General features: G+C 49.4%; 1 protein-coding gene across 1 annotated transcript in view; it reads right to left on the bottom strand.

Annotated features, from left to right (window-relative positions):
• The window catches only part of COL6A1 (collagen type VI alpha 1 chain), a 69,694-nt gene extending 61,665 nt beyond the window's left edge, over positions 1 to 8,029 (bottom strand). Inside the window, exons 1-2 of the mRNA XM_048869366.2 lie at positions 7,736 to 8,029; positions 6,566 to 6,695 (exon numbers count right to left, since the gene is read on the bottom strand). Of these exons, the coding sequence (XP_048725323.2) occupies positions 6,566 to 6,695; positions 7,736 to 7,844 (239 nt within the window). The 5' untranslated portion in view covers positions 7,845 to 8,029. The remainder of the gene's footprint in view (positions 1 to 6,565; positions 6,696 to 7,735) is intronic.
• Between the last annotated feature and the right edge of the window lie 4,112 nt (positions 8,030 to 12,141).

Genomic DNA, 12,141 nt, shown 5'->3' with positions numbered 1-12,141 from the left:
CATTGCCAGCAGATCGAGGGACGTGATCGTTCCCCTCTATTCGACATTGGTGAGGCCTCATCTGGAGTACTGTGTCCAGTTTTGGGCCCCACACTATAAGAAGGATGTGGAGAAATTGGAGAGAGTCCAGTGAAGGGCAACAAAAATGATTAGGGGACTGGGGAACACATGAATTATGAGGAGAGGCTGAGGGAACTGGGATTGTTTAGTCTACGGAAGAGAAAATGAGGGGGGATTTGATAGCTGCTTTTAACTACCTGAAAGGTGGATCCAAAGAGGATGGATCTAGACTATTCTCAGTGATAGCAGATGACAGGACAAGGAGTAATGGTCTCACGTTGCAGTGGGGGAGGTTTAGGTTGGATATTAGGAAAAACTTTTTCACTAGGAGGGTGGTGAAACACTGGAATGCGTTGCCTAGGGAGGTGGTGGAATCCCCTTCCTTAGAAGTTTTTAAGGTCAGGCTTGACAAAGCCCTGGCTGGGATGATTTAGTTGGGATTGGTCCTGCTCTGGGCAGGGGGTTGGACCAAATGGCCTCCAGAGGTCCCTTCCAACTCTGTTATTCTATGATTCTATGATTCTATGAAATGTGTATGAATAGAGGGTAGAGTAGATGCATGGATGTGAAGATAGGGGTTTGCGTGTGAATATATGTGGGAGGGGGGGAATGCTGAGACCATAAGGCATCTGACTCTTGTTATGGCAACAGGTGCCATCCCGCCTGACAAGGATCGTGTCTCAGGAGAAGGGTTTGCACAGACGGGAAGCTGACATGGCCTGTCACGTTTGATCGCTCTCCCCTTTCCCCATCCTGTTCCATTTTTCCTCTTTGTAACTCTAGCACCCTCTCTCCACCCCACACCCCCGAAAAACCCTATCTGGGCACTGATTATTGCTAACCCCTCATTCACAGGCCATCTTGCCTTCCCTGCCATGAGGCCAATCCACGCCTCTCTGCCAGGGAGTGTCGGTGCCTGGCCCACCATGCCATTTGGTGCATTGGCTGGCAGTGCGCACCATTGGCTGGCTCTATGCATGGCAGGATGCAGGAGCCCTCACCCTCCGGCACCCTGGAAGCCAAGCTGGCTCCTGAAGTAACCCCCAGCTCTCCAGCATCCTGGCCGCAGTTCCTGGCAGAGTCCCATCCCAACTGTCATGTCAAGTAGTACACGTGGGGCTAGGTGGTTTTCCATACCCAGTGAGAGCTCTCCTGACATGGACTGGGCAAGGAGAGCCCATGTCAGAGCACGTGGGACGGGGATCCTGACTCACTGACACAGACTCCATTGTTACTGAGATCTGCTGAGGAACCAGCAAAAGGCTGGGTCCCTGGAAATTGGAGTGTCGTTGTTTCTAGGCAGGAAGGGCTAGGGTCTTTCTACGAAGTTCTGCTGCCCAGGGTGTGCTGCAGTGGGTCAGCTGCCATGGGCAAAAACAGCACGCTGGTGAAAGGCTGGGGAAGGGAGTCTCGGAGGAGCAGAGAGGAACATCAACCCCCATCGCCACAGGGACAAACTTCTCAACCGCCTTCCCTGATGCTTCTGAATGCCAGATCCTCCTAATCCCTAGGCCAAGCTCCATCACCTTCTGGACAGCTCCCCTGCCCTCCTGCATCAGCCAGCCAACTTCCCACCTGCTCCTGGAACCCCCCTCCTCTGCCCCTCTGCCCCACCACAAAGCCCATCCTAGACGCCCATGAATGGTGCACCCACAGCATCCACATGCACCACCTTGCTTCTCTCTCTGAGCACCTCTGCCCAGCCTCGCACCCAGGCAGACATCCTCCCCTACAGACCAGGTCTCTCCTGCTTCAGCACTGCCGTGGTCCTCCCCAGAGAGCACTACCCTCCACCCGCCCTCTCTCCTCCATGGGCTGGTGCCTAGACACCCATCAGAGCCCTTTGCCTCCCTCCATCCCCTCTGGACAAGGCCACACTGACCGCGCCAAAGAGCAGAGTGGCAGGATCTGTCCCCACCTCTCCACTCTCCTTCCGCACCGTCTCCCTTCTCCCCCGCCCCCGCCCATCTCCCCTGCCTGCTCCCTTATCTCGGCCTCTGCAGCAGGGTCCCCTCCAGGAAGATTTGCCACCAATATTAATCAAAAGTGAACTCCTTGTTCTCCCCCCCACACCTTCCCTATCCTCCCCACCACTGGCATGAACACTGCCCTCCTGTCAATCAGGGGCTCAGCGCTGGCTTCTCCTCCGCTGGTCCCACACATCCAGGCCAGGTCCCCGTCATGCCTCTTCTGCCCCCCCAACGTTCCTAGACACCAACCTTTCCTTTCTGTTCACACAGCTATGCTTCGATCCCAACCCTCTTCCTGCACCCTGGCTGCTAAGGCCATCAGCCTGAGCCATCAGCCCCCTCCCTTCGCTCACCCCCTGCCACTGCATCGCATTGAGGTGTCTCGGCCTGGCCTGAAAGCCGCTCCCCAGCGGTGGCCATCACACACATTCCCACAGACAAGCCCCGAAGGGCTTTAGTGGAGCCACCTCAGCACAAAAATGAGCTCCCCCCATTCTCTCCCTCCACCCCAGTGTCTGGCTGCACCCACCCGCCTGCAGGGCTGTCACGACGGCATGCCGGGCTCCGGCCGTGCAGCCTGGGGGGGCTTCTCTCCAGCCTGGCCCAGCAGCAGTGGCTCACTCTGCTCCCCTTCCCCGATGGGTTTGTACGACGGACCGGCGGCCTGCCTCTCCACGGCCCGGCAGCGTGGCCACTCCTACCAGTGCGCAGCGAGTGCGAAATGCTCCCCACCCACACTGCTTGCAGGCTACAGCCCCCCACCCACGCTGTGCATGGGAGTAAATGGCTGCCCAAGTCACAGGTGGGCCTCCTACGCCTCGAAGGCACACCTGGAGGCATATCAAGAATAGGGCCCAGCTGAGCCAAAACCTAATGGGGAATCCCCGCAGGGGTCCCACAGGGAGGCTGAGCCTGCCTGGGAGGAGCCTGGGAGATTGTGAGGAGCGGCAGAGTGAGATCCAGAAGGCAAAATCAGAGCGGAAGGGGGCTGGGGAGCTGGGTGGGTGAAAGGAGAGAAGAGTTGGAGGGTGCAGTCCGGAGCGGGAGGGGAAGTGGGGAGGAGTGGCGGGGCAGAGATTGGAGTGGGAAGAGCAACACAGGAGAAGACATGACACCCCTGCCATGATGCTCTGAGTGTGGCACGTGGGAGGAGGCGAGCAGCTGCCTGGGCAGCGTCGGGTGGTCTAGGCCCAGGGCAGAGCCAGGAGACGAAGGAGCTGTGGACAGCCGCGGTCTGTTGGAGCCAGAGCGGGCGAGGCGGCAGGAGGGAATGGTTGTGAGGTTTCAGAGGGAGGGACAAGCGTGGGGGGCAGATGTGGTGACCCAGAAGAGGGAGGGCATGGAGAGATAAAGGAGAGGAGGGAGGAGCAGACATTGGGACACGGCAGAGGGGTGTGACCAGAGCCCTGAGTGCCTGGTCATCATTACTGAACAGATGTGCAGCCAATCAGCCAATGGATGACCCAGCGAGCAGTAAGTTAAGCCAAATGGTTACAGGGGTGGCAAGGAATCAGTGAAGGAACCAGATAAGAAAGGGGGCGAGGTGGTTAGCAAAGAGACAATACCTTATTCCCATACACAGTGTGAGATCAGTGGAGGTGCACTGAGCAATCAGGTGTGGGGAGAAGCAGTCAGTGGGGAGTCCACACCATAGAAGATTAGGGTTGGAAGAGACCTCAGGAGGTCATCTAGTCCAACCCCCTGCTCAAAGCAGCACCAATCCCCAACTAAATCATCCCAGCCAGAGCATTGTCAAGCTGGGCCTTAAAAACCTCTAAGGAAGGAGATTCCACCACCTCCCTAAGTAACGATTCCAGTGCTTCACCACCCTCCTAGTGAAATAGTGTTTCCTAATATCCAACCCAGACCTCCCCCACTGCAACTTGAGACCATTACTCCTCGTTCTGTCACCTGCCACCACTGAGAACAGCTGATCTCCATCCTCTTTGGATCCCCCTTCAGGTAGTTGAAGGCTGCTATCAAATCCACCCTCACTCTTCTCTTCTGCAGACTAAACAAGCCCAGTTCCCTCAGCCTCTCCTTGTAAGTCATGTGCCCCAGCCCCCTAATAATTTTCGTTGCCTTTCCCAGGACTCTCTCCAGCCAGGGCATTGTCATTCCCAGCACTGGCTGAACACCTTCATGCTCCCTGGGAACGGACTGTGGGAAAGGAAACTGGGACTGCCATACGCCCAGGACAACAGCCTCGAGGGGTTAATCTAGTGGGGAGCTTCAGCCCTATGTTTTAGTGGGGACCCTTACCTTGGGGCTCCCTTTCCAGGACCAAGAGGAATGAGTCTCCCATCTCCAGAATAGCAGAAGCCTTTGGTCAGGCAGAGTCATTACACCAGAAAGAGCTGGATAAAGAGGCTGCAGGGACAGCCCTGTATCCAACCCCAGTCATTTGCAAAGTCTGTGCCCAAACTGCCTCTCCTGCCCCTCCTCCCTCCACGCTGCACATCTGGGCACCAGCCTCCTGCCGCCCAGGGGAACGTGAGGAACACTGAGCATGTGGGCTGGTGTGGGAGAACCAGCCTGCTCATGGCTCTATGTACAGAGCTCACCAAGGAGATGGGGATGGAAACTGGGGCTCTCAGACGTTCAGAGAACGATGGTTGGGAAAATACAGGGGAAACCACTCTCCCCAGTGCTGGGGACCTCTGCGGATGAGGCGGGAAGGAATGAGCTACGTGGCAGCCCTCAGGCCCCCCTTGGGGGAGCCAGCTTTGAGACAAGGCTCCCTTGAATATTTTCCAGGAGTCACTAACATCTGTGACATTTCCTGTCCCCAAAACCTCCTCCCCACCCCACACAATTCCATCCAGTCCATATTCTTCCCCACTCCAGTCCGTCAGTCCCTCCACCGGGCCCCACCCGGCTTCCTCACCCCCAGCACTTCATGGAGGCTCCCTGGTCCTAGATCCCAGTAGACCCCTCATGGGGACACTGCCAAGTGCTGTGTCAGGACGTGCTGGTCCTATTCTCCCCAGGGAGTGCCCATGTTATTCGTGAGCATTGCCCACCCACGCCAGGTGTCACGTGTATTTAACAGGATGGGAGCTAACATTTCTAACATTTCCTGGCACAGACATGTCCCCAGCAGGGCAGCCAAGCCTGCAGCCTGGGCCGGTGGGCTTCTGAGCAAGGGGGCAGCAGGTTCTTTCCTGAGTAGGGCTATTGGGACGGGGAGAAGTGGATCCTTTGATTCTGGGATGACAGGGTTTCCTCTGACTGCAGCAGGTCTCCTCGAGTTGGTGTGGCGGGTTGGGTGAGGAAGGCAGGTCCTTGCTGGCTGGAGTAAGGGGCCAAGTGGGAGGACAGACCCCCACCCAGTTCCAGTGCCTCAAACTTTAGGCTTGGGCTTGGCAGACACACCCCAGTGAGAAGAGACATGGCTTGCAGCAGCTGGGTCCTCCGTCCAGTGCTCCTCCCCCTCGAGAAGTGCTGGAGAGGCTGCCAGGGTGCGGTAGGGCGAGGCCGCTGTGCCATGCCCTCCATGCACTGGTGGTGGATGGAGAAGGGGAGTTATACTTGCAGCAGCTGCCGCAGCTGAGGCAAGCCCCTCTGAAGCCTGGGAGCTACCCTCTTGGTGCAGTGTCCCTCACCACGAGAGCGAGGGGCTGTGCTGGTTTGTGGGATTCTAGGAAAGGCTTTGCAAGGAAACGTGCAAGGAAAAGCCTCTGTTTAATAAAGTTTCTCCTTCTGTTACCAAGGTGCTCCTGCCAGCCCCATCCAGCAACATGGTGTCCGGGAGGGGGACCTCACCAGGCCAGCCCGGGCTCACCCCCAGCCCACTCCAGCTTTCCCTGCAGGAGAGCTGGGCGGCACACCATGCTGGACGTGCGCACGATGCTGTCCTGCGGAGAGGGCCCAGCATGCACCCACGCTCCCCTCGCAGGGTGTGCGATCACAGGGCGCTGCACATGCCCAGCAGAAGGGCTGCAGGGTACAAGCGACTGTGCGTGAAACCGAAGGCAGAGGATAGGCCAGGGCCCAGCTTTGATTTTAAGCACAGGCCTCAATTATTTCAACTACTCCGATTAAGCCCTGTTTTTTAAAAAAATGATCCTGGATGATCATTCTGCCGTGAAACACGACAGCCACACGACCGTCCCCACCACAGGTCTCCACCTCCAGGAAAACGCAAAGCAAACCACATGGGGCAGCAAACCTGGCTACACCAAGCATTGCTGAAGGAATACTGCCACCTGCAGATGGGGATGGAGAAGTGCAGAAAACTCCCGTTGCAGACAGGAGAACACTCAATCTAGCCACTCCAGCCAATGGTCCCAGAATGAGCGCATGAAATCCTTCGTTGCTGCAGACAGTTTCTTTCCATTTGTTACATAGCCATACACATAACGTTTCCCGTGTGCACACAGTGATCACTGACAGCCTTAATGCAAGACAAATATAAATTCCCAAGCAGAGTCCCAAATCTTACTGGTGTCACTTTTTCTATTCTGGTGAACACCCATGGAAAAGTAAAATAAAATAAGCAGTGCAGAAAAAGTAAAAGCTTTCAATACAGTTACCTGTCTGTTAGCTTGTCAATGAACCGGTTGGTAAATATTTTCACCTGTGAAACTAAGTCTCCAAATGGCTTTACCCTTAAAGCAACACTTTCTGATGTATCCAGAACAAAAAACAGATCAACGGGGCAATCTGTTCAAAAACAGAGAGACAGCAGGTTTTAAGCACTGTGTTACTGCATCTTCCAGTTATGCTACAAGATATGTCATGGTGGATTGGGTCTCCCGTGCATCATAGTGAAGCATGTGTATTCAAGAGACATAGCCAATGCATTTTCTACAGTAGTCTGTATCTCTATTACATTGTTCCAGTTTTATACTAAGTTAAAGTTTACAGCTTGCAAATAATAACTCAGTGTGTCAGAATTACAAACATATGCACACACTCACACTTGCATGGCATTTGTGCTAGGTTGGATTGAAAATGAACATATATTCAATAGATTAAAGCCACTGTCTTTTTCTGAAAAAACTTGGTATTTTTCTTTACATTTACTGTGATTTTAAAAATGAAAGATTGTTTTCCCAGGCTTCTAAGCGCTATATCTATTTAGAGATGAATTAATTCATTACAATGAAATATCAGACAGATACTATTTAAAATAATGTCCAGATGTAGGGTTACATTTTCGCTTGTATACATTTTCCATATAAAGAATAATCATTTTAAAAAGTCCCTATACAAAGGAATTTTCTTTGCAACAGGAACACAAGAGATTATTACAAATAAAGGAAAAAACCCAAAAAATATGTTTACAGATTTTGATAAAATTCTCATCAAATTTCTGTGAAGTATTCCGGAATATTATCCTCTACGTTTGTTGTTTTTGTCCCCTTCTTTGCTAAATACCAACCAAAAATGATCGCATATGAGATGGGACAGAGCTGAAGATAACTGGAAAAAAATGGCTTCAGGATAAACTGGGTAGGTGGGTGAAGGGAGCAGGTAGATATTCAATACATGTGGAAGGAATAACTAATCAACAGACATTTGAAATATACCTTTTTTTAAAAGTTCAGGCAAACCTAAAGTTACAACAGTATAAACAACCTGAGACGTCTGTTTGGCAGTACATGGCATACAGATCTGAAGGCAGATCTCGCCTTTAACAGTCTAGAAAACTATCCGCACAGGAAAGGAAAAGAAAGTACACCCCAGAGTGACATTCTTACCTTGAAAGGTTTCAATTCTGTTGACTATTTCTGTCTGTTGAGCCAGCGCCCCGCTCCACAGGAAACAGACTTGAAGCAAGAAAGTGAACAAAAAGTTTGCTAACTTCATCTTGCTAATTTCAGATTTACCATTTATTACTTGCAGAAAGGAAGGGAGGGAGAAATGGAAGGAGACAGAGGCCAGGAATGGCAGCAAGGAATTTTTATCTTAGTTGGGAATTTTTTCTAATTTTCTACTCTGTCCCTGAGTTTCTGTGGAAGGAGGCACGGGAGAGGGAGTTAAGATGAGGAGGAAAGTAGCAGGAGCTGCCCAACTCCAGAGGGGGAGGGATCTCAGAATGTCAGTTTCAGTTGATCCTTAGCATAACCAGTGAGTTGCTGAAACACATTGTCTTGGGGCCATTTCTTCTTTTCAGCTATGGTTGTGCCTGCAAAACCATCTTGATCTGCATCAAAACATAATTTAGTTCTATTTAAAAATATTTTGCCACCCGCTTCCCCCCGTATATCTTGTATCTATGTTGGCTAACGGGTTACGGCATAGCCACAGTGCTGCTGTTCTAAAAAGAAGAACGGGAATGTCGCAAGCCTAAGGATATAATCCACATCATTAAACAAACTCTCTGTATCATTTTTGTGCTCATATTTATAACCCCACGTTAGGCCCGTCCTAGCATCGTTACTCAAAGCTCCACCGAAGTCTGTGGGAGTTTTGTCAATGTAAGGACCGTATGACTGGGCCATCAGTATGTTTTATTATTGGATGCTCTTTGGCCTTCCAGGCCAAGAAATGCTCATCCCAATTTCCTAGTTGTTTTGTAAATGTATCTTTGGGAGTTTATCAAAGTGCAGACTGAATCCTGCAAGCGCCCTGCTCCTGCCCCTTCCACCCATGGTGAGCACCCAGTGCCCAGCATTCCCACTCCCTGTGATGAGAACTCTCACAGGACCAGGGCCTTCGTGTCCTTCCAGAATAGAGACATGGGGCCTCATTCTGCCCTGGCCTGCACTTTGGGGAGTCACACACCTGAGCACAGCAGGAGCTGAGCAAACATTGCTATTCTGGCTTGCAGAGATGTAAACGACTGCCAGATGTAGAGCAGTGACAAACTGGGTCCTCTAGCTTCTCGCTTCCAAAGGCAGTCCCTCAAAGCCAGGGCTGACTTCTTTTGCTGATTCCTACATGGCCAACACAGCCATAAACACAACAAAGCAGAGGTATACAAACCAGACCAGAGAAGTGCACCTATAAAACAGAGACACAAGTGCCCCCCCACCCCCAATCCAGAAAACCCCCTGCCCCTTCCTATCAGAGGAGAGGAGGGAGATTCCTCACATGGTCCTTAATCCACCTCCTCTGTGGTGGGAAGGAGATGGGACAGAAATTGCAGCTGGAATAGAGGAGGGACTAGTTGGGGACACTGAGGAGTCAGCAAAAGAGTTGAATCGTAATAGTCACATGGTTAAAATATATTCTGGAGCTTTCCAACTTGGGAGCCTAAAGATAGGCCCCTAAATCCATATGTAGACACCTAGACCAAAATGGCCTATTTCCGAAAGTGCTTAGCACTGCACCTTACCTGGACTTCAGTGGCATTTGGAGTTCTCGGCTCTTTGCAGTCTCAGGCCACATTTAATACAGGTGGTCACAAAGGGAGTTAGGAGTTCAATGGCAGACATCCAAGTCTGATGATTTTGGCCACAAAATATAAATGTCCATGTACTAGAGTGAGAAGCTTAAAACCAAAAAGAGGTGACCTGAATACCTGTCAGTGGAAGAAACCATTTGTATAGCCAGGATCTCTGAAACATGGTGAAATGACCAAAATCAAGGTGACAATGCAATACCTGCCTTGAACTATACAGAAGGAGCAGATTAAGTTGCAAAGGCTGAAGACCTAAACCCAAAAGACTGAATAGCATCCTAAACACTAACCTAAAAGATTCCAGAGCATTTAATGGACATGATTTCTGAGTGGAGAAGACCACACAGGTGAGTCCAAATCCTACTCATGGGAATATAACTATCCTGGTTACATTACTGGTTTCCACTTGTGGAAAACGATCTTGAGTGTGCAATGCTAAGGGAGACCAAACAGGCAGGTAACAGTAATAATTAGTGACTGAAACTTCCTGCATATAAAGTGGTTAAACATTGCAACATGACAAAGTTTAAAGAAGGGTTTCAGAGTAGCTTAAAGAAGCAATTCCTTCACAACTTGAACCAGGGGTAGCCAATAGGTGCCAAATCTGGACCACCAGACTAGAATGGACCCCAAAACATTTTATTTATTTATTATTATCATCGTTATTGAGGTTTTAAAATTTTTATTTCCTCCGGAGTCTAGACCTTGACTAAACCTTGACCAAGAAATTTGGACTTTGACAAAAAATAATTGACGACCCCGACTTAAACCATTGCCTCATGGAACAGATAGTACTAGAGCACAGAACCCTCGAGGAGAGACTGTTCTTGATTTAGTCCGAAGTAACACCATAAAAGCTGATTCAAGAAAAAAACCACAGGGTAGGGCTCATAATAAAAACTAGCATGGTGACATTAAACTTTAGAAAAGGGGATTTTAAACAAGGAGGAAACTAGTTTAAAAGACCCTGAGGTCCTTTAAATTAAAATCCCTTAGATTCATGGAAGCTACCTAACCAACCACAGCATTCTCCCAGAGGGCATACATTCCCCTCGACAAAAAAGGACCAGGAGGCAAGAAAATAAAGTGTAACTACATGGAAATTCAGTAGGATATTTGAAGCAAACAGGTATTCTTTGAAACCTGGAAATCCAGCCCGAAGTGACACCCATAGAAATGTACCTCAACTATGGCAGGAAGAGGTAAGATGGATATTTGAAGGCTCAGAGGCAATTTGAAGACAATTTGAAGGCAATTTGAAGGCAAACAAACAGAGAGAATCATAAAAAATAAATTCTTTCAGTATATCAGAAGCAAAAAGCCTGCAAGAGACCTGATGGGTTAAAGGGGATAAGAACAGTGCAGAAAACCTGAATTACTTCATGTCCACTGAAGGTAAGACAAACCATAATGGACTTAATCTGCAACAAGGGAGATTTAAATTAGATATTAAGAAAAACTTTCTAACTCTAAGGATTGCTAAACTCTGGAGCAGGCTTCCAAAGGAGGTTGTGGAATCCTGATCATTGGAGGTTCAAGAACAGATTGGACAGACACCTGTCAGGGATGGTCTAGATTTATCTGGCCCTGCTTCAGTGCAGGGGGCTGGACCTGATGACCTCTTAAGGTCCCTTCCAGACCTACATTGCTATGGTTCTACTTTTTCGCATTAGTGTTCACCATAGAGAATATTGCATAGATGCCCACCCCAGACCAATTGTCTTCAGCTAAAAAAGAGACCAAATGATAAATTAAATAGCAGCAACTCACATGAACGATCTGATACACACTCCAGAGTATGGAAGGCACTGAAGAATGCAGTGTCTGTGCTGATAGTAAATATATGCACTCTCATTCAAATCAGCCAGAGGTTTGGATTGTAGCACATGCTGTCCTTATATCAGTACAACATAAACGGATCAGAACAATACAGAATTATAAAACACCTAGCAGAAAATAATTTGATAAATGTACAGCAGCATAGCTCTTATGAGGAAAATTGTGCTTATCCCATCAACAAGGATTATTGGAGCACATCAGCAAAGTACGATCATTATTCGTCTGGCAGAAGCCCCTGGAAGCCGCAGGCATGGATGAGGGTTCCATTGTTCCAGGTGCTGTACAAACACTGAACAAAAAGACAGTCTGTGCCTCAAAGAGCTCGCAGTCTAAGGAGATAAGGGAAAATTGGTAGATATAATCTCAGGAGATATAATTTGTGTGTCAAGTATCAGAGGGTAGCCGTGTTAGTCTGTATCCACAAAAACAACAAGGAGTCCGGGGGCACCTTAAAGACTAACAGATTTATTTATAATTTATGTGGATTTTCAAAAAGCCTTTGACAAAGTACCTCTGTGACCCCAAGAGCCTTTATGCCAATTGGCAAAGGGCATAGTCAATGTGCTGGTGTCAGAATATTTAGCCAGACAGTGTCCTGTAAGGTATCATATAAAAACTAGTGACATGCTGGCCACGAATATGATTGAGTTATGCATGTAGGGATTGTATGTAAAGAGGGATGTGTGTGTGTGTGTGTGTGTGTGTGTGTGTGTGTGTTGGAAATATATTCTTAAAATATGTTTTGGAGGGAAGCCCACCTTACACAAAGGAATGTGGATTTACCTGTCTAGGTCAAGCTTTGTAAGCCATAGGCAATGAAAGTACATTTATATATAAGGTAAACCAACCATCAAGGTAATGAGCGATAGCTTGGCGAGCACACTGCGGGATACACGGGAGTCTGAACCTCTGGGAGGTCTT

This window comes from Caretta caretta, chromosome 11, assembly GCF_965140235.1.
Source record: "Caretta caretta isolate rCarCar2 chromosome 11, rCarCar1.hap1, whole genome shotgun sequence".
In the NCBI taxonomy this organism is placed as follows: domain Eukaryota; kingdom Metazoa; phylum Chordata; order Testudines; family Cheloniidae; genus Caretta; species Caretta caretta.
Note: the sequence above shows the minus strand (reverse complement) of the source record. Positions and strands in the feature narration are given on the sequence as shown.